This window comes from Oxyura jamaicensis, chromosome 1, assembly GCF_011077185.1.
Source record: "Oxyura jamaicensis isolate SHBP4307 breed ruddy duck chromosome 1, BPBGC_Ojam_1.0, whole genome shotgun sequence".
Classification (NCBI taxonomy): Eukaryota; Metazoa; Chordata; class Aves; order Anseriformes; family Anatidae; genus Oxyura; species Oxyura jamaicensis.
Window position 1 is genome coordinate 42,496,349 of NC_048893.1, and position 27,402 is coordinate 42,523,750.

The following is a 27,402-nucleotide window of genomic DNA, read 5'->3' on the forward strand; positions in this document are numbered from 1 at the left end:
CGTCCCAAGGACAGAACCGGCCGTGCCGCGGCCGACATCTTGTGGCGGCGGCACCCGCGGCGTGGGCCTGTGCTGGTCTCGTGCTGGCGTTCTGGGGTCTCTAATGGGTAACTGATAACGTGACGGCAATCAAAAAAAAGGCAAAAAAAAAAAAATATCCCCCCAAACAGACAAAAACCGCTGTTGCAAAACCTAGCAGCCAACATTTCGCGCAAAGTCCCGTAAACGTAAGAGCAGCCCCGTGGTTCAGACCTAAAGCTCCGTCTCTCCCATGTGTGTTCCCACCTGCAGGGAGACAATAGGAGCAGCAAGGTGCGTTCTAGCGTCAGGCCCATCGCCCTGATGTGCTGACCCCTGACGTTTCCCCAAACGTGCGAAACTCGGCTGCCTCGTTTGTGCAGGGTTTTTACTCCTCCAGGAGGTAAAAATCCCCATGAACCAAAGCAGTCCCTGTAAGCCAACGCTCAGGGAAGAATTAGAACGGAACAAGCGCTCATGGTACTCCCCCTTCATGCTCCTCCAGGCACTCGGGTTTGTTTAGTAACCCAGTGGAGGTCTCTTCCAAACACCTGGCCAGATGCCCTCGATCCCAGAGACATTTGTGCAGACGCAGTATCCTTCGACAAGCTGCACAGCCCCTCTGCTCTCTGCTGCGTGGAGCATCACCTCCTCCTGTTTGTATTCTTCTGCCAGCCTAGTTCTTGTGCTTGAAGGCAGAGTGCACACATGGCTCCGCACAACCTTCTTTTCCAATGTGCAATCTAACAAGTCATCTACTTTCCAGTTGAAGAATCCAGGCCTGCTCACCTGTTTCTTTGGTAAAAGCCCGTTCAAACTTCCAGCAATCCCTGTTGGGCTTTACTGTTTAGCTAATCATTTATTCATGACAGGCTGTCTCTCATCCCGTGACCGCTTAGATGCTTTGAAAGCCTGTGGTGAAAGATTTTTTTCAAAAGCTTTGAGAAATCCAGGGGGATTAGACCAAACGAGTAGTATGCTCCTGCTTGCAGACTTTTCAAAGAAACCTAAAACTTTGGAAGTCTTTGTACAGAAACCATGCAAACTCTTCCCAAGTAGGTCGTATTCATACAGCACCCACTCATTTCCCCCCTGTGCTCTCTTAAAGCACTTTATATACCTTAGCTCTTGGCTACAGAGCACATTAAAAAGGGAAAGGTACAGGCTGCAGCTCCCCCCAGTTCGGGGTGTGCCACTCACGCCGGGTAGCTTTCAGGCCTGCCTGTGGGCCAGCGGCTGCTTTTTAAAAAGCTGATTCCTTGAGAGCATCTACCTGGTCAGCAGCTGGCTGAGACCAGGGTACAGGACTCAGAACAGAGGAGACCCTTTCCTCGCCTCACAACAATTTCCTTTTAAGAATACTACATTGGAAGTTATGCAAATATTAATCTTGGGGTAGTACGGGACTTGCAGCATCACCTTCATGGAATCTGACAGAGGTGTATGAAGCAGCTAAAAGCAGAATGACGGGGCTGGCGAAAATACTTGATAAATTGCCAGGGAGCAAGATCACATTATTACTTAGTCCAGAAGTCGGTTTGTCCCAATGACTTTGGTCTTCAAAGGACAGCCCCCTGCGTGCCCGCTGCCCCAGAAGCCAGGTAACCTTTCTGGCCAATGTTGGGTAGGGGAGCCCCTAACCACCTACAAAGTTAGAAACCTTATTTCTGCTCTGATGGCTGTAACAAAACTATTACGCACTTCATGTGAAGGCAGTGCATTTCTCCTTGACTGCATTAATGGCATCACCATACTTACTGCCTTGGCACAGAAATATTTTCTATGAAAGCAATTAAGCCATTTTGTAATTAAACTCAAGAGGGAACTAGCTGCTGTATGGGGAAGTTTTCTGTGTCAGGTTTTGTACAGTGAAGCAGAATCCTAATAACTACAATAACAATCTCCTGGCGTACTGCATTTTTTTTGGTCCAGACTGAAGAGAGACATGAATGCTTTTGGAGGTTACACTAGAGGTGTCAGTTAATGTAAGGTTGAGTTCTCTCCCTTGCTTATCTCTATAAACGTATTTATACGTTTTTAAGATGCATGCTATCTAGCAGAAACAAACTCCATTCTTAAAAATACGAACAGACAAAGAGAAAGGGCCACACTTGGGATTAGTCTGGAATACAACAAACATTTGCAAAAATAATGGGATATTCTTATCATGGTAAAAGTTTAAATGACTAGCAAATGTGCAGCCCTGGTTATTTTTTCAACTTCTAATTTCTCTGTGGGAGTACTTCAGTTATTTGCATTGGATGTAATCCAGAAGAGAGCGGGACGTGTCAAGGTTATAGGCTGGCACGCTGACGTGGCACTGCCGCTGTGAACTGGTCACACAAATACTGGGGAGGACAATCAAGCCTGAGAGCTCCTTATTTTTGTGTATATATATATAAACCTGTGAGCACAACCCCCTTTTTTTTTTTTTTTTTTTTTTTTTTTTTGAGAGAAAGGAGGGGTAATGCCATGAAGCAAGCTATGAGGTTTTAGTTAAGCTTTAAATTTGCCTTGCTTTGAAGTTCTGCAATGATTTTGAATAATACTTCTTGCACATCCATCATAGGTTGAGCACACACTGCTTTTTGTGACTGTTTTGCCTGTCTATTGTAATCTGTTACTTTTATTTAATGTCTCATTAAAGAGAATCTCTTTTAAAAGTATTTTAAATTTTGAGCTTTCTTACTGAGCAAGCTTGTATTGTTAAACATTATGCAGCGAGCTACTTGACACACCTATTTAAAGGAAAATCAGTTCTGCGTTTTTAGTGCTGTTCTTTTACGTTCGATTTCAGCTGATGTTCCTGCAGCAAGCAGCCCTTTTGGTTTGTTCAAAAGTGTACTTGAGCTGAGTATGTTTTTCCTTTTAGCCCAAATTTTGAATCCTTTGTGGGTCAGTGAAGAAGCATTAGCAAGCAGAACCAGGTTCCAAAATTAGCCTGACAAACTGAAGAACTGTCTGAGAAGGTGTGATACTATTCAGTAGGGCGGGTACTATTCAGTGAAAGGCTGTATATTCAAAGTCAGTTACACTGGTTTGTCCAAGAAGAATTTCCGCATGGAGATACCTACCAGTCATTTCATTTTTAAGAAGCTGGACAAAGACCATCTGTGTTCTATAAAACCTGCTGGTTTATGCTTGTGATACATTTAAACCTTCACAGTTCTTTTTCATTTATTATTTATTTATTTATTTATTTATTTATTTATTTGAGAATATGTATTCTTCAATCTAATCATAGATGAGAACCTTTTAACTTTGTGGTAATTCCCTGGCTGTAATTGCGGGGCTCTTTCACTTCATGGCATTTGTGCCCTTTTTGTCCGTTGTCCCCAGTAAGCAGAACCCAGAGGCAATGCCTGCAGCAGCTGCTCACGAAGCAGGAAGTCCCACCAGTCTGCCGTGCCTTCCCTTACTAGAGAGACGTGATCAGGTATACTAACCACACAAACACTGTCCTCCTCTAGCTAAGTACAAAGAGCTCTGTTGCCAACCAAAGGGGTCTTTCTTCTTTCAGCTGATATTTTCCTCCTCAAAGTCTATTTTTTTATTGATATTAAACTCCAGTACTGATGTGGGCATATATTCCAGCCTTGAAAGCACAGCCTTGATTCACAACTGCAGTGAAAACAAATGGAAGAAATCAAGCAATAAGCTGTTTATCATGTTAGAAATGTTTAGGAAAATCGGTCCCTGACCTTCATGACTACCTTCAGAGTATGTGGTCAAGAATGTAATCCAAATCTGTCTTAAAAGAGGAGCTTTAGTCCTCTTCAGTTCCTAGAACACTGTTGCCTCTGCTTTGCCCGTGTGTGTCAGGGGCATCCTAAATCAAGTAATCACTCAAAACTAAAAGCTAGTGGTGTAGTGCTTTCCATGCACATGGAAATTAAAACTGTCTGCTGTTTTAGTCCTTAAAAAATAAATAATGAGAGCTGTGCAGTTCCCCTAGGGAAATGAGTCAGCAGGTAAAGCCACATGACTTCAGTATGTCCCAGGGACCTCACCCAGTATCTGCACTAATAGCACTGACCAGGTATTTCTAATGATCTAAGTGGCACCCACTGGGTAGTCCCAAAGCTTTTGTGTTCCTTCTTCCAAGAGCTGAGCCTCCTGGATTCTGGCCCCACCACTTCCTTGTAATGGGTAGGAGGATTTGCTCAGAGCCAAACATCTTTCACTTTCTATTTCCTCCTGTCTGAACCAACGTAGCCTGGTCCTTTCCATCTTTCAGAAAGTAAGAGACTAAGTGTCCTCATTCTGTCCAAGGTCCAGAATGTGAGACAAGCAGTGAGTGATGTCCCAGGGTGCCCTTGTCCCATCTTACGTATACCTCCAGGGCTGCCAAGCTGTCAGAAGTCAGTCCTTCAGTGTTGAGAATAATGGGAGAAATACCTAGATGCCTAGGCTAATGGAAAAAGACAAGACAGCGTAACTTGGTTTTGGACCTCCAATCTCTTCTGCAGAATTTATTGTGACTTTGTCCTTTATGCCGCAGAACATCAAACTGATCGCCAATTGCTTTTTATTTGAATGTGCTCAGCATGACAAGACACTGCAAACATGTCTAATGCATCTGAAGAGGAGCTGTGGCTCACTGCCCCGTCCGTTCGGGGCAACCCAAAAATCAAACTATACATCTGAGAGCGTTGTCCAAACTCTTCTTGAACTCCGTCAGGCTCGGTGCCGTGACCACTTCCCTGGGGAGCCTGTCCCAGTGCCCGACCACCCTCTGGGTGCAGAACCTTTCCCTAACCCCCAGCCTGACCCTCCCCTGTCCCAGCTCCATGCCGTTCCCTCGGGTCCTGTCGCTGTCCCCAGAGAGCAGAGCTCAGCCCCTGCCCCTCCGCTCCCCTCGGGAGGGAGCTGCAGGCCGCCATGAGGCCTCCCCTCAGCCTGCTCTGCTCTGGGCTGAGCAAACCAAGGGACCTCAGCCACTCCTCACACATCTTGCCCTCTAGGCCCTTCACCATCTTTGTAGCCCTCCTTTGGTCACTCTCTAACAGTTTTATGTCCTCTTATACTGTGGTGCCCCAAACTGCAGCCAGTACTTGAGGCGAGGCAATCACTCCCCTCGGCCGGCTGGCTGTACTGTGCTTGATGGGCTGTGTTTCTTCCCAGTTAGCTGATGCAGTGTAAGACCAGACGCACTGAGGATCATTGGAGCTATGGGATGTTTTGCTGCTTCAGAGCATGGGAAGTACTGAGCAGGATCAGAGATTCTCTGAGCCAGAATAGTGACGGGCTTGTGCAGGAGAGGCAGGAGGAGACAGAAGCAGGATGCTGTTCATTTGCCTGTCCCAGCGGGCCTTGGAGTTCACTGGCATGCAAGCTGAATAGCAAGGTCCATACAATAGCCTGAAGAGACACCTCTTCAGAAGGCCCCTGAAGCTGGGGAAGGCGTCAGTCTGCTGCACTGCTTATGTTATTATTTAACATTATGTCTCAGTAGTATGGGCTAACCTTTACCTCTTTCGCTTCAGTGAGGATACAGCAAAACTATTTCCTTAGTCAAGTGGAACATTGAGTAGACTGCTGATGTTTTGAATAATATTTCTACCAGGATATGAATGATATTAAGTTTTATTTACATTGAAATTTTGCTGGGAACAGGCTCTTCCTCCCTCTCGGGACAGCAGGGAGAGCAGAAAGGAAGAGAACACCTAGGCTGGGTCTTTGGTGGGAGCAGACAGACAGATCTCCCCCCAAAGTCTGAGGGACTGAGACGGCAACCAGTTACATCCCACAGAGCTGAAAAAAAAAAAAAAAAGCCATAGTGCCTCAGCTCCAGGAATAATCCTGCATCACTGTTGGGATGATAGTGTAAAAATGGAATAATACTTTCCTGATGCTAGGCCAAGGATCTAACCCCCTTGGCTGTGTGAATTCATCTGTATGGAGCTTTTGTCTTGCAGAACATAATGTCTCTGGCAGGGATGAGTAAACTTAGACTCTCATCCTTTGCCATCTGTCTGAGAGACACAAGGTATGCAGGTATGGGCAGACTTACCTTACACCAGGCTGGATGAAGAATCCATGAGTAGAGATAGGGTCTCTGGGTTTCCACCGAAATTTCTACGGAGTCTAGATCAGAACTGTCTCAGCTTGGCTTAGATAGCAAAAGAGACCAAGTGAGGGAAAGCTTTTGCATGATTGTGGTGACTGATGAAAAGGGAAGGGAGGAGATGGTGGGGAATAGAAAACACTTCTCAGTCAGACCATGGAAGAATCTATTTGTCCCCACGAGGCACAGGGTGGAAGAAGCTATGGTAGAAAAACATTTCCCTTCAGGTAGCAGTAGCATTTCTCCACGCCTCTTAATGATAGTATAGAGCCCAAGTAGGAAGGGAAGACTATTATGAAATGGAAAGAGATGGGACCCACCCTGTTCCTCTTCAGGGAATATGCTGACATTCTTGGTCAGAAGCTATATGCTATCTCAGGACAGCACTGCAGCGGACACAGCTGTTAACCCTTCTCTTCCCCCTTCCACTCTCAAATGTATATAATAAATATTTATAGTAAAAGTCTTTTAGAGTGAGTTTCTCAGAATACCGTGTTTTTCTGAAAGACAGGTTTTCAGATCATCCCTGGACCCCAGCTCACACTGTCAGGTTCTGTGACCTGCAACATGCTCACAGAATGCTGGAGTCCTGAAAGAAGCAGCAAAAATTACTTGCAGCAGAGAGCTGCAGAGAAATTTACTTTTCTTCCTGGGCCCCTTGACAAAATGCCAGAGAGTTTCTGCAACTGAGAAAACTAACAAAAATTGCTGGACTAGAAAGCAGAACTGGAGGAAAGGTCTTGGAGGGCACACAGCAGGTTTTCCAGTCTTTTTTATTTGTCACATCTCAAGAGTCTCACTGAAAATTCCATCACACACATTCATAAACATACATTTGCCTCTTTCCATCCCTTTACACTGTGAAATGCAACTTTAAGAAAACTTTTAGAGCTGTGGAGAGTATCTGGCTGAAGGGCCATGGAGCAGTAAATCATACAGACAAAGGAAAGCAGCTGAGTACTAGCAGGCAGGCAGCATTTGTGTGGACACAAGTAACCTTTTGGTATGCAAGAGTGGGCTTTTGTGTCTGTGTCTATATACCTATGAACACGTGTCTTGTGAGAGTCTGTAGCCTCTGAGAGCTCTGGCTTATTTATTTTTTAGTTCCTTGCTCTCTTTCTCAGCTAAGCACATTTTTACTCTAGAGAGAGTCCTTTTTCCCAGCAGGTCATCTTTATCCTCACTGCTTTTTCATTAGCAAAAAGCAAGAGCCTGCAGCTGGTGCGCTGGGCGTAGACACAGGGGAAGGTAGCGAGACCATCGCCAAAGTGCAGTTCAGAGCTGCTAAGAGTAGGAGCCCACAGCTGGTGAGGAGGCAGGGGCCTCCACAGCGTGGCTGAGATTCCCACTGTTATCTGACAAGGTCATAAGCACCTATGAAGAACAGATAAGGTAGGCTACAAACACAGATTCTCTCTTCACACAAGTGCTGTTTAGACAGGGACTACAAAAATTACATAAAATGTTGCATGCCACCAAGACAAATATCTTCAATTTTTAGTAAATGTTTGTGAATAGCAGTTTATCCTAAGCGTCCCAAGCCAGGCACATTTAACTAGGTATGGAAAGCAGAGTGTTCATGTGAGAAAGAAAAGCAACATATTGCAGAGCAGCTGTTACATCTTCTTATAGCCATTTAAGTGTGTATCTTGATTCAAAAGTCATGTTACTTTAAATCCCAGACTACACCTTTCACAATAACGTCTTCCCCACTTTTCAGTATGGGCCACAGAAGCTCTACTTTCTTGCAGTGCTCAAAGTCTTTCCTGTCCACATGCTCTACGTATTGAGGAAGGATTTCCTGCGTGTGCCAGACAGCTTTAACTGGTGGCTCCTGAAGAAGCATCAGACAATAAACTCTGCAGCACTGCTGTGCGAACTGCTTTTGAGTGTCATTTTCCAGAGTGACGCAAGCTTGCTGAAAATCAAATAAGAGCAGTTGTGAAAGCTTTATAGTGTTACTTTGATTAGCATACATTGCCTCCCTCTATTCTCATTCTGTGCAGATGCTCTGCACAATGTAAGCATTGAAGAATTTTGTTTGTGAAAGCTGGTACTTTGTGAAAGTGGGACAGGCAGGGGTCCCAGGGTCACCTTAAAGGCTCTTTTATTTACTAAGTCCTGGATGCTGGAATGTTCCAGCAACCTGAAGCTGTCTGTATTTCCCTATATTCAGCAGAGTTCTGCAAAGACCTTGACAAGGCTGAGCTTTTGAGAAGTCCCAGCAAGCTGCAAAAGGAGGAAGCTGCTCTCTGGAAGCTTCATATGTACATATCTCCTGGAAAAACAACACTAGTCCATTTGTATAGCAAGGGGTCTCGGGGCACTCCAACAGCTTCTGCAAGCTTTCCCTTGCATCCCCAAGGGAACACTGCTTGTGTTCAGGGTCTGCTCTGATACAGCATGCTGCGAAAACAACAAGGCTGGCAGAAAGAGTGATGTAAGAAGCCTCAGCTGGGGCCTCTATCCACATGGCCTCTGCCCCTCAGCCCAGTGGTTGTTTCAAGCTCAGTGTTGGCTGGGTGCTTGCCTGAGCTATCACGTAGCTTGTGTCCAGCCTTGTACCATTTCTTCTGACCCACAGACTGAATTCTCAGCTCATCTTTGACTTGCCCCATCACTGTGGGCTTGCCTGGTGATTGCTACTCTGTGGCTGACCCTGATCACCGTCACCAGCCCTGCTCTGCTCACCTGGTAGGACTGCACCCTTGTTAGGGAGGCCACTCTGCCTCTCCTGCCATTCCTCACTGCTCCTGATGCAGTTTTGGGGAGGTTACATGTATCTCTGTGCATGCCTGTGGGAGTATACAGGCTAGAAGACCCTCTCCACAAGTGGAAAATAACTCCAAGCAAAAGAGAGACCTGTCCTGTTTTGTACCAAACTGCACAGACATAACCAGAAAACTGAATCTTTGCCCCTGTTTCTGGGCTGCATCTTTACTTACCTTAGTAATTTTTTTGTAAAAGTCTGAGTAATGTTGGCAATAGGCATTTCTTAAGAGTTTCGTTACAATTGGCGTCAGCTCCTAGAAATCAAAGACAGCACAAAGCAGGCTTAGCATGTGATGCCAGCAGTGCAGCCCCTGTGTGCTAGAAAATTGTGTTTCTCAGATCATGTTAATCAGCAACGGAGAAACTTCCAAATGCACGCTTTGGAGGAAGGTCCTATAAAAGCAATATGCATCTGGGAAATGTCTTCTGCACTTATGTGCCTCAGCCAGCCATGCAATTCAGACATGCAGCATACGTCTGTGGCACACAGAAGGGTTTCTGAAGATCAACTTTCCACTCCCCCATCCCTCTCAGCTCATGACTTATCCCCACTGTCATCACCGATATACTTTAACAGTGTCCTTAGCAGAAACTAAGCTCTAAATGAATGGCAGGCACAAATAGCCCCGTTATCCCACTACCTGGTCCCGGTTACATAGAGATAATAAGTACTTGTTTGTAGTTGGCAAATTCCTGAGATTTGTAAGCGTAATTCGAAGATGAAATGTCAAGGACGTTAAATATGTCATTTTTTCTCTTCTCTATATATTTCTCACAGGCATCAAACAGCTTCTACAATAGAAAGACAACAGCTGATCAGAGCAGCAATCACAGCGAAACAGAAAGCATGGTGTGAGAAGCGTGGGCTGAAAACACATCAGCATTAGAGTAAATTGCAGGGTCCCTAACTGACTGAAATATGTCTCTAATACTTGGGAAGTAAAGTGTTTCAGTGAGCTGTCTGCATGTTGAAGCCCATTCTTCAGCATCTGTGGGGCCCTGCCATTGCAATCGATGGTAATAATGGTTTCATCTCAGTTTTGTCCTTTAAGGTTTACCATTTTCCTTTAGATCACATCAGAATCAGAACAAAGAGTCAGACATCAGAATGGGATGTCCTATCTAGTAGTTAAGCATTATCCATACGAAAAATAGACTGATTTCCCACTTGTGCTTAATATGGGTGAGAAACGGGACTGGGATTTGAACGTGCCCTTTTGAAAGGCAGGAGGAAGCAGGTCTCTGTCAGTTTGCTCTCTACATCATTACATGGGCCCTGCTGGACTGGAAAATAATAGAAAATAACTTACTAATCCTGTCTGATACAGAAGTACTAAATACTCAAAGCCTGCTGTACTGGCTACAGCACATCAATTTGATAAGATTCAGATTGATAAAATGGACATGAACAAACCTGAATTATGGTTCTGCCATTTTTGTATGTCATGTTGGTTGAGGATATCCTGCATTTTTCCCAGTCGCGTAGCCTAACCATCTCGTACCATTCCAGCACAGCAGAAAGGCGTGAAGGGTCATTCATATCCTCTGATTGCTTGTGCATGCTCATCATTTTAGACAAGAGATCGTGGTTTCTAGAGCAAAAAGGATATTCAAAAAGTTAACTAAGACAAGATTAAAAAATGAATAAGCATAACTATTTTTATTAATCTATTTCAGGAATATCATATTTTCTACAATGCAATTCCCAGCTATACCATACTAGCTGTTAAGCATCTTTTGTGTGGGAAATAGTACTTTCACGTCTCAATTTTGCATGGTCACAGTGGAATGTGATCAAAGAGCAGTATTTGGACTATGTCTTTGTAGGCTGATTCTTTTTATTAACATGTTCACCCTGGGAATGTCTCCTTCGCTTTGTAGAACAACCCAATCCATCTTCCAGGAATCAGTTATAAAGAGATGCTGACAGGCCAAAAGTCTGGGGAGAAGGTGCCTGCTTAGAAAAAAAAGAGTCTCTAAGGACTGGAGAAAGCAAGAAGTGTGTGGCTTTTCAGTGTAAAAACACTCTGCATCAGAAATCTGAATATATACGTTACCGTGCCTCTAGTTGTTTGACCCTCTCTTTCATCCTCTGATATTCTTCATTCTCCTCAAGCTCTTTTTGGGTGACCTTTCCAGGAAATGCTCTGAAACAGATTTATTTCATGAGATCTTTTCATTTGTATTTGGATATTGGATAACAGTGGACTTGCCCCTGTGGAATCACCAAAATTTCAGCAAAAACGCTGTGAGGTGGGAGGGCATACAGCACCCAGGAAGGATTCCACATAACCAGCTCAACAACCTCCCCTGTAAGCCCCCACCTAGAATTTATACTCAAAGCAAGGGCAGAGCTATCTACAGCAGAAGAAAGAGAGGTGGGGTTGTGAGGATCAGAGCAGAGACAAGAGAAAGACAATGGGCTTGAAAAAAACAAAAGTATTCTCCACTGGTTAGTATCTACACTCATCTCTAGTTTTCTTCATTTTTAATATCAAAACATCACCGAACATCCTAAACTCTTCTGAGAGTTTCTGTCCTCCTGGATTCCTTTCTCCACAGATATCTGGGTAATGGCAGTCCGTCTCCAGTGGGTGAAATTCTCCCCTCCCCAATGCCTATTATTTAGGTGATACTGCTAGAGTTTAAAAAAGCCCTTTCTACATGATGACCTAGATATTTGGTCTATTGCATACTCACACCATAGAAGTGTTTTGTTCTGTTTTGCTTTTTCCTTATAATTCACCAGTTTGTTAAAGGTTATGTTTCCTTCTGTATTTTAGACCTCAGAGCAAATACATTCAGTTCTAATTAAAAGGACACCTCTCGTCCCATGTTTCTTTCTGCTCCTTTCAGAGGAAGGTATGCCATCTTGTATTCATATTTTGATCTTGTGAATTATCCCATCAAGTTTCTATGCTGTCAGTTAAATTACCTTCATTACTGCACACAGAAATACCATGTTCAGAGACTGTCTAAATTTGGAGGTGGTAAATGTAGTACGTTTATTGAAGGAAAATGACTGGCTCTAGGTGAACGGAGGGTACTGAGAAAAGCAAATTCAGAAAAATCCCAGCACTTACACCCAAGAGCTCTCTTGTTGCTGGTTGTAAGGAGGGTCAAGTTTGCTGGTCTCCTGCATCTTGGAAAGATCCGATACAGTACTCTGCCTAGAAATGGAAGAAGCAATCTATGTTAAACAAACAGACCTGGGAATAAACAAAGAGTGAGGACCTGAATGTGAGAGGTGTAATCTGGATCTATATTGGTTTCCTGACAGCCTTCCACAATTAAGTAAACTAACTCAGTCACACAAGTGACTCAGCTTGGTCATTATTTGAGTCTAGGTCCAGGGTCTGGGAGCCGCTGCCTTACATCAACCCAAGTCTCAAATCTGAGTCACTTCTGAAGAAAGCTCTATGGCTTCAGAAAGTCTGACTGTTTCTCCTGCTTGCCTGTTCTCATCATCAGGCTATCCGTAACTGATCATCTGCAAATCCTTAATGACTCTACTGATACTCCAAACAAGATCAGAAACTTGCAAATACTACAACTTGTCCTCACTGAAATGCCAATAGGAAAGCCTCTTCTCCAAAAAGCTGTGTATAGTTTAGGAAGGTTTTGGAAATCCAGCTATACTATTTGAAGTTTATTCACTCCTGGCCTTAGTTACTGTGAATGATCTATGTTTGTATTTTTTTTTTTTTTCCAAAATGTGATTCATAAGGCTATTATTTCTTTTCCTTTACTCCTGATCAACAGCTTCCCTCCTTCCTCCCCATATCCCAGCTACCATGTCTTCCACTGATGCGTGCTTAGCTCATGAGGACAGTTTTCACAAAAATAAAACAAAAAAACAACATGACTGCACATCTACTCCAAATGTTTTCAGAGCTGCTTTTACCACCTCTCCTTTCTTTGTTAGGCTGAATGCCTTAATCTTGGGTGATGCTTTTGTTAAAGGAGCCATAACCTATTCATAGAAGTATTTGCATAGAAATGAAAGTTTATGTCACACGATGACTTAGAATCATAGAGCCACAGAATATCCCAAGCTGGAAGGGACCCATAAGGGTCATTGAGTCCAACTCCTGGCTCCACACAGGTCTATCCAAAAATTCAGACCATGTGACTCAGTGCACAGTCCAAACGCTTCTTAAACTCTGACAAGCTCGGTGCAGTGACCACATCTCTGGGGAACCTGTTCCAGTGTGCGACAGCTCTCTCAGTGAAGAACCTCTTCCTGATGTCCAGCCTGAACTTTCTCTTTCAAAGTTTCTTGACACCATTCCCATGGGTCCTATCACTGGTCACTAAAGAGAATAGATTGGCGTCTTCCCCTCCACTCCCCCTCATGAGGAAGCTGTAGACCGCAATGAGTTCTCCCCTCAGCCTCCTCTTCTCCAGGCTGAACAGACCAAGTGACCTCAGCCGCTCCTCGTACGTCTTCCCCTCTAGGCCTTTCACCATCTTTGTAGCCCTCCTCTGGACACTCTCCAACAGTTTAATGTCCTTTTTGTACTGTGGTGCCCAGAACCGCACATAGTATTCAAGGTGAGGCCGCACCAGCACAGAGTAGAGCAGGACAATCATTTCCCTAAACTGACTAGCAATGCCATGCTTGATGCACCCCAGGGTACGGTTGGCCCTCCTGGCTGCCAGGGCACACTGCTGGCTCATATTCATCTTGCTATCAACCACAGCCCCCAGATCCCTCTCTGCGGGGCTGCTCTCCAGCCTCTCGTTGTCCAGTCTGTATGTATAGCCAGGGTTGCCCCGTCCCAGGTGCAGGACCCGGCACTTGCTCTTGTTAAACTTAATGCGGCTGGTGATTGCCCAGCTCTCCAATCTGTCCAAATCTTTCTGCAAGGCCTTTCCACCCTCAACAGAGTCAACAACTCCCCCAAGTTTAGTATCATCAGCAAATTTGCTCAAAACACCTTCTAGTCCTACATCCAAATTATTTATAAAAACATTGAAGAGAACTAGACCTAGAATGGAGCTTTGGAGGACCCCACTAGTGACCAGCCGCCAGCCTGATGCGGACCAATTTACCACAACCCTTTGAGCACAACCCTTTGAGTCAATTGCTCACCCATCATGTGATGTTTTTGTTTAGCTGTATGCTGGACATTTTGTCCAGTAGGATCCTATGGGAAACTGCGTCAAAAGCTTTACTGAAATCCAAAAAGATCATATCAACTGGTTTCCCTTGATCGACTAGGTGGGTGATCTTATCATAAAAGGAAATCAAATTTGTCAAATAGAACCTACCCCTTGTGAACTGCATTGTCCCCCAGGTGCTATTCAGTAGCATCAAGGATAATTTTCTCCATAATTTTACCAGGCACTGACGTGAGACTGACAGACCTGTAGTTGCCATGGGCCTCTTTCTTGCCCTTCTTGAAAATTGGTACAACCTTTGACAGCTTCCAGTCAACTGGGACCTCTCCAAATTTCCAAGAGCATTGAAAAATAATTGAGAGAGGTCTCGCGATGATGTTAGCCAGCTCTCTAAGCACCCTGGGATGAATCCCATCTGGACCCATGGACTTGTATGGATCCAGGTGGAGCAGAAAATCCTGCACACGTTTAGGGTCGTTTGGGAGTGTATAATTCCCCCCATCATGGTCCTCTAGCTCAGGGCACCTGGGGTCCCAAAGCCCATCATTGACATTGAAGACAGAGGCAAAGAAAGCATTAAACCTCTCTGCTTTCCTATGTCCTTTTCTGTGAGGTGACCATCCCCATCAAGTAGCGGACCTGTGTTTTCGCTGGTCCTCCTTTTTCTATTCACTTATTTAAAAGAAAAGCCCTTTTTATTGTCTCCCACAGACCTGGCCAGCTTCAACTCTAATTGGGCTTTGGCCACACCAATTTTCTCCCTACAAAGGCGAACAGCATCCCTGTAGTCCTTCCACATTGCCTGACCCTGTTTCCAGCAGCCATACACTTTCTCTTTATGCCTAAGCTCCAGAAGAAGATCCCTGGTCAGCCAAGCTGGCCTTCTGCCCCGCCTCCTTGACTTCTGATATTTTGGAATTGCCTGATCCTGTGCTTTTAGGAGGCAGTGCTTAAAGACTGACCAGCACTTATGGACACCGATGCCTTCAAAAGAAGTTTCACAGAAGACCTTGCTAACTACTTTCCTGAGCAGCCTGAAGTCTGCTCTCCCCATATGCAGGGCTGAAGTTTTGGTGGCAGTTTTCCTCCTCTCACCAAAAATTTTAAACTCAGCCACTTCATGGTCACTATGACCAACACAGCCACCAATTGCCAAGTTCCCCACCACAACCTCTCTGTTCTCCTGCAACAAATATAGGATATATTCCTAGTTGGCTCCCTTAGAACCTGCACCAAGAAGTTAACACTGAGGTGCTTTAGGAATGTCCTGGACCTGCTTGTGTTGGATGTGTGGCAATCCCAGTTGAAATCTGGCAAGTTGAGTTCACCCTTAAGGACATGGGCAGTTGATCTTGAGGTATTTTTTAGTTCCTCAAAGAATAATTCAAAGGTGTCGTCATCCTGGCTGACAAATTAGGCCCTCTGTCCCTTTCAGAAGGGAGTCCCCCATGACGACAATCCTTCTTTCTTTCTTGATAGAAGATGTAGTGATGCGGGGGGTACACTGCCTGGCCTTAGGCACCCCTTCCAACTGGGATGGGCTTTCGTCTACATCGCTGTTTTGACTGTCAAGATCTAGAGCCTCAGACCTGTAGTGTAAGGCTAGTCAGGAAGGTGAGGTGGGCAGGGAGAGGGCTCGCCAACCACCCCGAGCAGAAACCTGCTTCCATTCCTCCCCTTGACTGAGGTCCCCTCCTACTGCATGGTGGGATAGGGGAGCCTTTGTTTCTTGTGTGGTGGCCGGCTTGGGAGTCTGTCTCAGGGTGAGTAGAGTATGCTTCCACCAATCAATTTCCTTCTCTGATTTCTCTCTGACTTGATTTCCTGTAACGTACCCTTTACCCTGAGCTGTACTCCAAGACAAACCTGTCTGGGATCTCATGCCTATCCATGAAAATGGAACCAAATAGGAGAACAAGTTTGGTCCATCCTGCAGAACAGTTCTGATAACCAAGGTTTGAGTACGTTTTAGTGACAGTTGCAGGGACACATATGATTTTTCCCCCCGTATATATTCTTAAAATAAAGAATCATGGTACCTGTTGCAATTCTTCAGAAATTGTAGCTGAGCCTCAACATTGTTACGCCAAACTCTCGTCTCGCTGTCCATTCGTCCATTGGGGAAGAAAGAAATGATAAGACGCATTACAGTCAGTAAGAAAATGTCCATTAAAGATCTATGAAATGCATAAGCTGAACTTCCTCCCTCCAGTTCCTGGTCAGCTTTTAGGTTAAATAATAATAATAATAAAAAAGCAACAATGGACCAAAACTTCTAAAGACCGTGCTCTGCCAGGTGGGTGGTTTGTGTGTACCGCAAATAAAGTACTCTCAAAGTGTAAAAGCTGCACGCTATATGATGCAAATTAAGCAGCTTCCATGAGCTGGCTTTGGGTTCACAATAGAGCCCCCACAAATGTTGGTGCCAAGTCAGAGCCACCCTTGTGTTTGGCTTGTTTGTAATCTCCTGTCCAACCTGAACTAGCATACACCAGATGCAGCGATCATCAGGGCCCTCATTGTTTTTAGGGCAGAGAAGTGACAGCTCTCCGCAGGGCATTAGTGCCAGGCACCAGCAGGTAAAGAACCTGCAAAATGACTGCAGTGGTCCTACCTCCTTTGTTAAGCAGGGCTCAGCAAGGACTTGGAAGCATGGAGAGCCCATACCAGTCCCGGGGAAAGCACTATTAGCTCAACATTTTCAGTGTATCTCAAGTTTAGGGAAATTATCCGGAGACAGTATCCCTAAAACAGAGGTGAACTTTCAGAAGGTTGAAGACAAGACACTGATGTTTTTTTCTGTGGGGACTCTCACGACTCCTTGTCACATCCCAGTGTTAGCCCTGTGCTTTCTCACATAGCAGACTCCTACCAGACTGATGACAGAAGGAAAAACTGGGACAAAAGTCATCTGCAGGTTAGGGAGGAACAGTTTGCAGAACTGCTAGAGACATAGAGTGAGAAGGCTGGAAAGGTGAGGGAGCTAGGGTGAGGAAGCACGGCACACAATTGTGGTAGGAGGGAGAGGGAACAGGGTACCAACAGTATCTACCAGCTCTCCCATTTCCAGCTGCAGGTGACCACTTGCATTACATTTTTCAGGCTTAGCACAGTTATTCTTGTCGAGGCATGCTCAAAGGATTTGCGTGCAGATCCCTGGCAAGAAGGAGGCCTTGTCTTCTTAGGCATACTCCTTTCCTTGCCAGAAGGAATGTAGTCAAATCCTCAGCTGTGTCCCACAAAGCAGAGAGCCCCCTCAGAGCTATGAGGAAGGATTGTGCCTTCCCTGGCTCCAGCGCCAAAGGCTGTAGAGTTGTGGGTTGTTCCTGTGTGTGCATTGCTACGTAAACACCAGGTATATGGTTCCCAGACACCCCTGCACAAACCTGGCCAGTAATATTTCCAAGTAGCTGTCAGCAATGCCAGGGCCTGCCTTGGCCTGCGGGTCATTTGCTTCTGCTAGTGAAGGTGCGGTGGGGAGTTGAGGGAATTGAACAACACTCTTTTGAATGAAGAAACCCAGGACACGTATGGGCACCGTGAAAACTTGTGCCCAAAACAGTACTGTCACAGGAAGCCTTTTCTTGCTTGCTTGTTTGCTTTCCTTCCTTTTAGGGTTAATCATGTCTGTGTCCTAGCCCATGCGTGTCACAGCTGGGCCGTGCAGGGGATGGCCCTAAGCCAGGAAATAGCTGCATTGTATTTTTCTTAGTGTCACTGCCAGCCTCAACAAGCTGGACTATGGTCTTAGGGTAGGTAACAGTCCACATGGATCTGCTTTTATCTCAGGAAAGAGCCCTCAAGTTTCCCTTCCAGCCAAAGAGGTGACTATTGTCCTAACACCCCTTGCCATAGAAGCTGGGAATATGAAGGACAGTGGTGGAACTGCAGGGGTCCATAACTCTGGACCACCAGAATGAGGATATAGAAGATATTTTCTGGTTGCGAGACTTACCTAAGTTCTTTTTCCACTTTCTCCAGCCTTTCCAACACATCGTGATTTAAGGCCTCTGTCCTTGAAGTCGTGTTTCCACAGGCTGATTTTTGCCATGGGGCATTTAATATTTCTCTGAGGGGAAGAAAAAAAAAAAAAAAAAAAGGGAATTCTTAAAATGAAGGGAAAAAAAAAGATCACATACTCTAAAGAGGCACCTTATAAAAGACAGCCAGCCTCATGAGCAGATACTCCATGGCTACATCCATGCTAGTGAATAGAACAGAGCCAGGGTACAGGCTCCAGGGCACATGATGGCACAGCACATTCCTGGATGGAGTTTTGGCAGAAGTGAGCTAGCCCTGTCCCACATGATGCCTAGCACAGTTCAGGGGACAGTACAGGCCAGGGTTTCCTAAAAATAGATGGAGGATTTGAGCAATCATTAGGGCTGGATGAAGTGGGCAGGATAAAGGGAGACCTCCCAGAAAAGAAACAAAACCCAGAACTATAGAGTGTGTGGAACAACAGATGCAGGTGGCTGGTGTGCTGAAATCAATTTTGTACGGTATGTGCTGTTTTTGTTTTTAATAGAGAAGAACAAAGCAATATGTTCTCAAGTTGATTTTCATTTCTAACCCACTCTGTGCCCTGTTTCCCAATGAGAATCCCAAACATCAATTACTATCACAAAGGCAATCCCAGGTTCAGGTGCTCCTGCAGCTCAGATACAGGTAGAGCAGACAGCAAGCTCCTTCCCACAGCGAGGTAGCATCAGGGGAAGCCTACGCATCATTTTATGCTGATCCACATCTACATGACCACTGCAAGGGGCTGTCCCACCCCTCTCTCCCAGGACTTCCCCATTCCTCTCCTGCTGAAATGGATTTTGGATTTGTTTACTTGAATGGCTTGGTTTTTAGCTATATCACTTGATTTCCAGCCCCCCCCCCCTTTTTTTTTTTTTTTAATTTGAACTTGACATTTTAATATAAAATCTACATTTAAGTCAGCCTTTCCCCTCAAAACAAAGGAGTACAGAGAGGGAGCCCCTGAAGTTAAGGATCTGTTACACTGTTTATGCTGTTCTTTCCAATTTCTTTTCCTTTCACACGCATTTAAGGTCGGCCTTATCCTTTGGAGCTGAATTTGATCATAGGGGACTGACTGACCCTGTGACTCCTCAGGGAAGCTCCACAGGACAGGAGGTAGGAAACAGAGCTGTTTGAAATATTTCTGTCAGGAAATGTTTGCAGTTCTCTTCCTGCAAGCCCCCCAGATCTACTAGGTATTAGTTTGAACCTTAAGTCTGAAGTGTAAGTTTAGCCAGAGACAATGCCTGTGCCACATACCTGTCAGCTTCTGAAGTCATCTCTCTAGGATAAGTGTCCATAGTCTCTCCGTGCATCCCCATTTGGTTGTAGGAAAAAAAGCCAGGTCCATCCATGAGGTTACAGGAGGAGAAAATATTTGCCCAGATGAAAGGCAGCTCTGTGCCCCTAGGAGAGCAGAGAACAAATGCAAGCGTCAGGGACCTTCTTGCTTACATACTATGAGTTTCAGCCCCTCCTTTTACAAGAAAGGGTCCTCTTTACCGTCATTGATGTCAGAATCTATTTCCCTCCAGCCAATAAAGACAGGGTGGGGGTGGCTTCATGCTGCAGGAGTAGCCAGAGCAGTTTCAGTTTCATCCCAGACCGTTACATTTATTCCTCCGTAACCCCAGAGCTGTGCTTGTTTGTGCTGCTGTCAGACATGGCCAGCGATTCAGTCTTTGTCGTTGCTATAGATTTTGGCACGTCCTACAGTGGGTACTGTTTTTCCCTTGCTTCAGGTACAGACCAAATCCGCCAGGTGTTCTGGGGAATGGAGCACGGTCTCAAGACCCCGAAGACACCCACATGCATCTTGTTTGACGAGAAGCAGGAGTTCAGGAAATTTGGCTATGATGCTGTGATGAAGTACAAGAGCCTGCCCTCCAGCGAATCTGACAAGTGGTACTTCTTCCAGAACTTCAAGATGATGCTGTACAACACGGTATGTAGAGTGCTTACTGCTAACGCAAGTCAGAGCTATTTGTTTATGTGAGGGATGTGGGTTAAAGGAACTTGTGAAGGGGACAGAGTAATCTGGCTGGCCAAGATGAATGAACAGAAGTCAAAGGGCATTTTGATAAACAGAAGAAATGATTTACATTCTTAATTAGCTGACGGCTTCACAAGACTGCAGACCCCGTTGAAGCCAAATACTTGTTCCTAACAAAAAACTGCCCTGCTCTAGAACTGAGCAGAGAAACTAACCTCTTTCTGGGACTTTCTACCTCAGTCTTGTACATAGAACAAAAGAAGTTTCCTGTAATTCAAGATGGGTTGACCCAGGGTCAGCCTGTATTTCCCTCCCCTGGAGGAATGTGCTCAAGCCATTTTTATGGGTGCCTGTCTGTCTTTCAAGCAAGTAGTAGTTACTGTTTTTCTCTGAAGGCTCTGTGCTAGTTCAGAATTGTTCATGGCTTTTTCTGGTATGGTATGTTCAACCAAACATCATGCTATCTCAGGGCTTCCTTGTCTGTGCTCTAGGGTCCCACAGGACCTCCCACAGGTCTTCCACCTTTTTATGCTTTTTGCCTATTCAGATTAACTTTTTCTAAGTGTCACCATCTATTTTTATTAGTTCAGTTTGACTCTGTGCTTTTCATTTTACTTTGTATGCCCTCAACATCAGTGTTTCTCCACTGTGAGTGTTTACATAAGGTCTTTCTTACTACTTCCTACTAACCCAGAGCATGGAGTCAGCCCCAGAAGCCAAAGTCCCTTGTCTGCTCCTTAGTATCCTCCAGTGCTAAGCATGGAGTGCTGATCCGGATTTGGGGGAAGTGGGAGGCCGCTGTAGACTTCCCTCCCCAGGAAAGGTGTGAACAATGTGGTCTGACATAATGTCACCCATGGAGTGACAGGCTTTCACTCACTTTTGGGGCAGGGGGTCTGGAGAGGGATCTTAGTTCAAGCCCATTTCTCTGCACCCACAAAGCAAATGGTTAAGGGAAATTTCATTAGAAAGAGACAAGAGAGGGAAACAATAATTCCCAGACACCTACTTTGTTATTTCTGAATCTCCACAGAAAGTGCCCATGGAGCAAATTGGCACCTTCTGTTGACCAAGCCAGGAACAGTGACAGGAAATGAGTTTATAAGTAAACATGAACATAGGTTGCTTTTCCTTCCAAATGGCTGCACAGTGCCTTTTCTGTAACCTAGCACTGCTGAGTCCACCATTAAACCATGTCCCTAAGCTCTACATCTACACGTTTTTTGAAGACCTCTAGAGATGGTGACACAACTACTTCCCTAGGCAGCCTGCTTCAGCTATCTTTGATGGCTGCTGAAAAACAAAGAGAAACGTGTGGTGAAGGCTGGCTCACAAAACTTTGGATACAGGCAACAATTTCCACATTTCTAGACAGAGCAGGGAAGCAGGAACTGACGGAGGGAGTTTGGGGCTCCTGGAAGAGACTGAAAAAGTGTCAGAGCAGCCATCTGCCCCAGGTTTCACATATACCCAAGCAGACACAAAATCCCATAAACCAAGAGGACACATTACAGATAAAGCATATCAGAACAGAGGGATATTTCTCTGTATATTTTTCCAGTATATATTTTGTTTACATACACAGGAGCACAGGAGCAACCTGGAGTCACTGTACATATGCCTGGGAAATGTAGGATGATGTCACGTAGAAAGTACAATTCTCCCCACTACTGTTCAGGAGGATCTATAGGGTCTTTATAAAATTTGGGACATGACAAACAGTCGACTTATCAACCACACAGGTATTTTGCCTATTGAAATATTATAGGCAAGCAATCTGTTAGCTGACCTGCGTCAATTAGATTTCAGTTAGCCACATAATGAAGCCATTTGGGGGGAATTTACTGAGATTTGGAGATAGGACCTCATTCTATAGCATGTTCTGTGCAGTGCTCAGTATAAAGAGGACAGGACTGTTACTGAGACTTCCACATTTAACCCCGAGACATTTTCACTGTTTCCTCTCAATTGTAGAAAGTCACTTCTGGCATGGAGATGGAAGCAAGCAATGGAAAGACACTTCCTGCCCTTGTGGTCTTTGCTGAAAGCCTGCGCTACATGAAGGAACATGCCCTGAACACTGTCCAAGAGGCCTCTTTCCACACTGTCTGTGACCCCCAGAAGATCACCTGGGTCATTACTGTCCCGACCATATGGAGTGCAGCTGCCAGGCAGTTCATGCGGCTGGCAGCAAAAGAGGTAAAAGCAGTGGTTATCCCACTTCCTCAGATTATCTTCTCAGATTTCTTTACCCATAAAGGAAGATGAAATGTTCTTTTTTTTTAAACAACCTGCATTTCTAATTTTTATCCATCAGGGAGATGAATCTCCCATGATGTATGTAGGGGGATGTCCTGAGCTGGAAGTAACAACTGCTCTGCCCCTTCCCCTGCCACTGTCTAGGAATGAGCCCACAGAGATCAGTGGGGCAAGAAGCATTACTCCAGTGTGGGTGAGAACAGCCTCACTAGCAGATGGAGTTCATGCAGCAGTGATCTTGTCACCTTTCCAGAACTGACACTTCTCTTATGATTTTAGGCAGGACTCATCTCTGACATGATTTCTGAGAAGCTGATTATTGCCCTGGAGCCAGAGGCTGCATCACTCTGGTGCAAACAGCTTCCACAACAAGGGTTTATCGTAGAGGCCAGTGACAAGAAAAAGTTTGAAGACTCCCCTGGGATCCAGTATATTGTTGTTGACTGCGGAGGTAAAGTTTTCCCTGTTCGGCAGGTACAATCTTTGCTGGGCGCGGAGCGTGGCTGTTTTGCCATGTCTAACACAGAGGGCCCCAAAGGACTGCAGAGCAGTCCCAGAGCTTGAACTCCACTACTGTGATTATCATGGGATTTTTATTTTTATTTCTCTCTTCATGAGATCCCATGGGCAGGCAGAAAAATGGGAAGGACAGGTCTCCTAAAGGCTTGATCCATGGCAAATGGAAGTCAATGTGTGTCTGATGTCTTCCAGCACTTCAGGCCAGCCAGTTGCTGCACAAGCTCCTGCCATCATGCCAGGTCAGCCTTCTCCCTGTTCCAGCACCGGCCACTGACACACACCTACATGCTGTGGTGTACTTTCCTCTGTAGGAGCAAGTGCAGTGCCCAGTGAGCTGGCCGAAATGATTAAAGAGTAAATAATTAAGAACAGTTGATAGAGTGTCACTTAGTAAATTCTGTTGTTTCCTATGGGAGGTTTTTAGAGTGACATGAATTTAGGGCCAAGAGCAGTCTGGTGACTGCAAACAAATACTGACTAAGTATCAAGAGCACCACAAGTTTCTCAGAGTCTCACCACCACTATTCATTTTAACTCAGAGCTTGTATAACAAAAGGCAAGAGTCAGCTAATGCCATGAGAAGGCCGGTCTCCTTTTGTGATCAGAAAGATCAGCTTGTGCAGGGAGCAAGCCAGAGCCTCCAGCTGTCATCAGTGATTACTGCAGCAGCCTTGAGAGACCAAACTTGTCAGCAGAAGTGCTTAAATTTAGGAAATCTAAAGGCATACGGGCAATAGAGAAGGAGTGAGGATGTGAAAATGAAAGCAACAGAAAAGCACACTTGGGACCCAGGAGTTCAGAAAGTAAGACTATATTCAGTGAAAAGTAAGGATCTCATGTAATTCAGAGAGAACATCTAACTTCATTGGTCTGTGTGTATGTGTCTGTATAGGTGGCACAATAGACATCACAGTACATGAGATCCAAGAAAACCATTATCTGAAGGAGTTACACAAGGCATCTGGAGGTGGATGGGGAGGCAACAGAGTGGATGAAAACTTCAATGCATTCCTCAGAGAAATATTTGACGATGGTGTATGGGATGAATACGTAAAGAACCACCCTACCGAATTACAACATATGATGTACAGCTTCGGCCTACAGAAATGCTCTGCTAGCAGGGAGGCAGTCTACATACATTGCTACTACAACTTGACAAGGGTGGCAGAAAGCAGGAAGGAAATCGCTCAGTTCTTCAAAAAAGTAACAGGAGCTGTATGGTGTGATGGGAATATCATGATTACATATGAGAAAATGAGGAGCTTTTTTGAATACAGTATCAAAAATATTGTTGGTACTTTGAGGGAAATCCTTGACAAGCCTGAGATGGCCAAAGTACAGTACATTTTACTTGTGGGAGGTTTTTCAACTAGCATAATCCTGAGGGATGCAATCCATCAGGCTTTTAGCAAGAAGTGTCATATCCTTTGTCCCATGGAGGCCCAAGCTGCCGTTGCAAAAGGGGCTGTCTTATTTGGAGTCAATCCAAAAATCATTGCCTCAAGAATCAGTGCTCGGACATATGGTGTAGAAGTATACACAAGATTTGATGCTGCTATCCACGACGTTTGTAAACAATATGTCTCAAAAGCTGATGGGCTTGTTTATTGCAAAGATGTCTTCAGGAAACTGGTGGGAATTGAGGAGTCAGTGAATATAAATGAGGTTGCTGAATATATTTTCAGTCCCATAGAATCAGATCAGACATGTGCATGCTTTGCTTTCTACTCCACAGAAAAGCAGTGTGCTCAGTATGTAGATGAGGAAGGGATGGAACTGCTTGGCTCATGCACAGTACCAATGCCAGACACAAAGCTGGGGAAGAACCGCAAACTGAGGCTGGATGTTAAATTTGGGCTTACTGAATTTAAAGCCACAGCTACAGACATTACTTCCAAAGAAAGTCGGACAATTGTGATAGATTTTTTAGCTGTGTAAATGCTTGGTTCTTAGAGCAGCAGGGACAACAAATTCAAGGGGCAGCCTAAGTGGTAGGTACAAACTACTACAGTGTAAAAGGCAAATGGACCATAAAGTTTATTATCCAGTCTTACCCTTAATTTGAAACCAGGTCTCTTTATCTGGAGTCCAGGTTTAATTCTGCCAGGGGTGACATTTAAATGGTTTTAAGTTTTCTTCAGAACATCACTTAGAAATATGTTATGTATAATTAAAGAGCTCTTGTCCCAGTCAAAGGTAGCATGTGAAGCAGTAATTCAGTGACATCTGGGAGCTAGTATCCAAAACCTGTGTGAGTGCTGTGTTTCCATTAAGCCATTTGGTGGTTTTATCTCATTGACAGGGCAGATACTACTGCTAGATTGTAATATTATAGATATGAATAGTGCTTATGCAGTTGCCTGAGCCCTTCTGTCCAGCTGAAGATACTCCCTATGTCACTGACTTGGGCTTAATGTTTTCTATTCCATAAAAGCTCATTTCTTTGCCTCCTGTCTAGAGCACCTGTGAGCAGGCTCAGCAAAATGTGGCCTGTGTGAGTCCAAATTTGTCCAAGAAAAGGATGTAATAATGAAGTGTGCTGGGTCTGTCTGGGATGCAGTTAACTTTCTTCATGACTCTAATGTTTGTGTTTGTAACTTTACCAAAATTCTAGAATGTGATTTTTGTTACTCAGCTCCTGTCACCTCTTACCAACTTACTACATCCAATTATACTTTACTTCATGATCTGCTGCCTACTCGTATTGGAATGAACCTTACACTGGTGAAGAAATTACTCTTATATGAAGACTTGAAGTGGTTGATGAAACAAGTTTGAGAAATGGAAAAAAGACTCTGATTACTGTCCATCATGACATAGAAGAAATGCATCGAGTGTATTTCTCAATGCTGATGGAAAGAGTAAAGAAAGATGAACAACACCATTGGTGGGACACTTTGTTTGGATGGTCGCCAACTGCCACAGGAATCTTCAACAAGATGCTTCACCCTGTTGTTGTTTGGTTAATACTCACTGCATTATGCTTTATTCTAACAATTAGTTTGTATATTAAACTCTGGAATATGATGAAATGTTTAGTATCCTTACATGAAATACATACACTCGATAATCCTCATCCTGGAAATGTATGTGATATACACGATACATTCCAAATGTCGTGAAGGTCGAGTGACTATAGTCATGGGGTAGATTATACTTCCTTGAGCAGGAAGTCCTGCCTACTCAGTGACAGGTCCACTACCTAATCAGGCCTTGAAATTGTGGCTAAGGTCCAAATGGTTTGCACATTCCTTGTGCCATTATTTTTGTCCCTCTTGCTCACAGTCTGGCAGTACATGGTCCCCAGACTAAACCTGCTTCTAGTCTGTCTGTGCCACTGGAGAGAGAAAAGGTGAATTTAAAACTGAGCACTCTGTATTTTTCTTGCCCTTTTGAATTTCTGCTTTCACTACTGCAAAGTACAACGCAGTTCCACTCAAGTTCACAGTGCTCAATGTAAGAGAGAACTGCCAGACACACCTGCAATAGTAATGAAAGTAATGTGGAGGAGATTATAAAGTGCTTCTCCATGCAGGACTATATTTTTCATAGCATTTTATTATTATTATTATTATTAATTTTAATTTTTAAATTTTAGGGCTGTGTTTACCATGACTGTAACATATCCATTAAGTTCAGGTTGGACATTAGGAGGAACCCAATGCATTGGGAGCGAATTAAACTCAACAGCTGCAGGTTTGTTGCTTCCTCTACAACCTGTCCTGCTCCCAGGGCCTATTAACCAAGGGTCCCACTGTCGCATTAAAGGGGACTTACCAGAGTCCAGTGTTTTCCTGTTTCAGAGCCCTGCTAAGGGCTTTCACTGGAACAGTTTCACAAAGTTGAAAGTATTTGCAGTCCAATGTTTGCCTGTTTTGGAGAACTGCCAAGGGCTTTCACTGAGATGGTTTCACAAAGTTGAATGTATTTAATAAGGTGACAGATATAACAGATTATGAATTGCCATTCATAAATACACTTACTGCAATAGCACTAATATATAACAATAGTGCTAATAGTGCTAGCAAAACGGTATCCCTCACCACAGTGTGAAAGTGAAGAGCTTACCAAGAAGGCACCCCTGTCTTGGTGGAAAAGAAAGGGCATAGCCTTTTCTAGGGTTCCAATTTCTTTTCTCTCCCAGCTCTTCTTTTTTGTTTAGCATGTACTTCTTTAAGCTCATAATCATATTCAGAATTGTGAGCTTTAATATTCATTTTACACCTAATGAAGCAAAACCTGGGCACTGTGGCCCTCAAAATTCTGTTCTGCTGCCAGAACAGGGCTGTCCTACCACCACAAGACTCTCACATTCAGCAACCTCTCTGCTTTGCTGGCAGGAGGAAGCTGGGCCACAAGCACCCACCCCACACTCCGCTCTCCTCCAAAGGCTCCATGCTGTCCCCATTGGCTCTGTGGAGTAATTGCCTAAGGCAACTAGGAAAATTAAACTAATATTCACATTTTAAAGAGAATGTACAGCACTGAAGAAGCTTTCAGGGTTGAGTGTAGCTGCAGTACCTAAGCGGTCCCTAAGCCTCTAACCTTAGATGTTATCGCACTGGGGAACCTGGTGTGCTGACTCTAAGAGGAACTGTACAGAGTGTGAAGTGGATTGGAGACA

At 44.5% G+C, this 27,402-nt stretch overlaps 2 protein-coding genes across 5 annotated transcripts; one reads left to right on the top strand and one right to left on the bottom strand.

Moving 5' to 3' along the window:
• The first annotated feature begins 177 nt into the window (after positions 1 to 177).
• LOC118171854 (heat shock 70 kDa protein 12A-like) lies at positions 178 to 25,592 on the top strand. Of its 4 annotated transcripts, XM_035335275.1 has the most exons (8): positions 178 to 216; positions 1,999 to 2,003; positions 9,636 to 9,874; positions 19,039 to 19,123; positions 19,642 to 19,952; positions 21,975 to 22,199; positions 22,539 to 22,710; positions 23,671 to 25,592. In XM_035335275.1, exons 5-8 carry the CDS (start codon positions 19,671 to 19,673, stop codon positions 24,714 to 24,716), a joined length of 1,725 nt encoding a protein of 574 aa, XP_035191166.1. In that variant the 5' UTR covers positions 178 to 216; positions 1,999 to 2,003; positions 9,636 to 9,874; positions 19,039 to 19,123; positions 19,642 to 19,670; the 3' UTR covers positions 24,717 to 25,592. The 4 variants fall into 4 exon arrangements, with proteins under 4 accessions (XP_035191166.1, XP_035191181.1, XP_035191173.1 ...); XM_035335290.1 differs by lacking the exon at positions 1,999 to 2,003 and having other exon boundaries at positions 178 to 221; positions 19,756 to 19,952; XM_035335282.1 differs by lacking the exons at positions 1,999 to 2,003; positions 19,039 to 19,123 and having other exon boundaries at positions 178 to 221; positions 19,756 to 19,952.
• On the bottom strand, positions 6,840 to 19,499 carry LOC118171885. The gene is made up of 9 exons (XM_035335344.1): positions 19,268 to 19,499; positions 17,937 to 18,050; positions 16,021 to 16,083; positions 11,941 to 12,027; positions 10,915 to 11,004; positions 10,272 to 10,449; positions 9,530 to 9,649; positions 9,031 to 9,111; positions 6,840 to 8,003 (listed from the first exon to the last, which is right to left on the bottom strand). Exons 1-9 carry the CDS (start codon positions 19,360 to 19,362, stop codon positions 7,752 to 7,754), a joined length of 1,080 nt encoding a protein of 359 aa, XP_035191235.1. The 5' UTR covers positions 19,363 to 19,499; the 3' UTR covers positions 6,840 to 7,751.
• Positions 25,593 to 27,402: the final 1,810 nt, after the last annotated feature.

What these genes read in the sequence shown, in the direction of transcription:
- LOC118171885 (XM_035335344.1), bottom strand. Translation starts at nt 19,362, where the DNA reads ATGGATGGACCTGGCTTTTTTTCCTACAACCAAATGGGGATGCACGGA. An exon ending in ATGGCAGAACCATAATTCAG is followed by an intron (nt 9,650 to 10,271) that starts GTTTGTTCATGT and finishes TTTCTATTGTAG; the next exon opens with AAGCTGTTTGATGCCTGTGA. An exon ending in TTTACAAAAAAATTACTAAG is followed by an intron (nt 8,004 to 9,030) that starts GTAAGTAAAGAT and finishes TTTGATTTTCAG; the next exon opens with CAAGCTTGCGTCACTCTGGA.
- LOC118171854 (XM_035335275.1), top strand. Translation starts at nt 19,671, where the DNA reads ATGGCCAGCGATTCAGTCTTTGTCGTTGCTATAGATTTTGGCACGTCC. An exon ending in TGCGGCTGGCAGCAAAAGAG is followed by an intron (nt 22,200 to 22,538) that starts GTAAAAGCAGTG and finishes TTATGATTTTAG; the next exon opens with GCAGGACTCATCTCTGACAT. An exon ending in TATTGTTGTTGACTGCGGAG is followed by an intron (nt 22,711 to 23,670) that starts GTAAAGTTTTCC and finishes GTGTCTGTATAG; the next exon opens with GTGGCACAATAGACATCACA.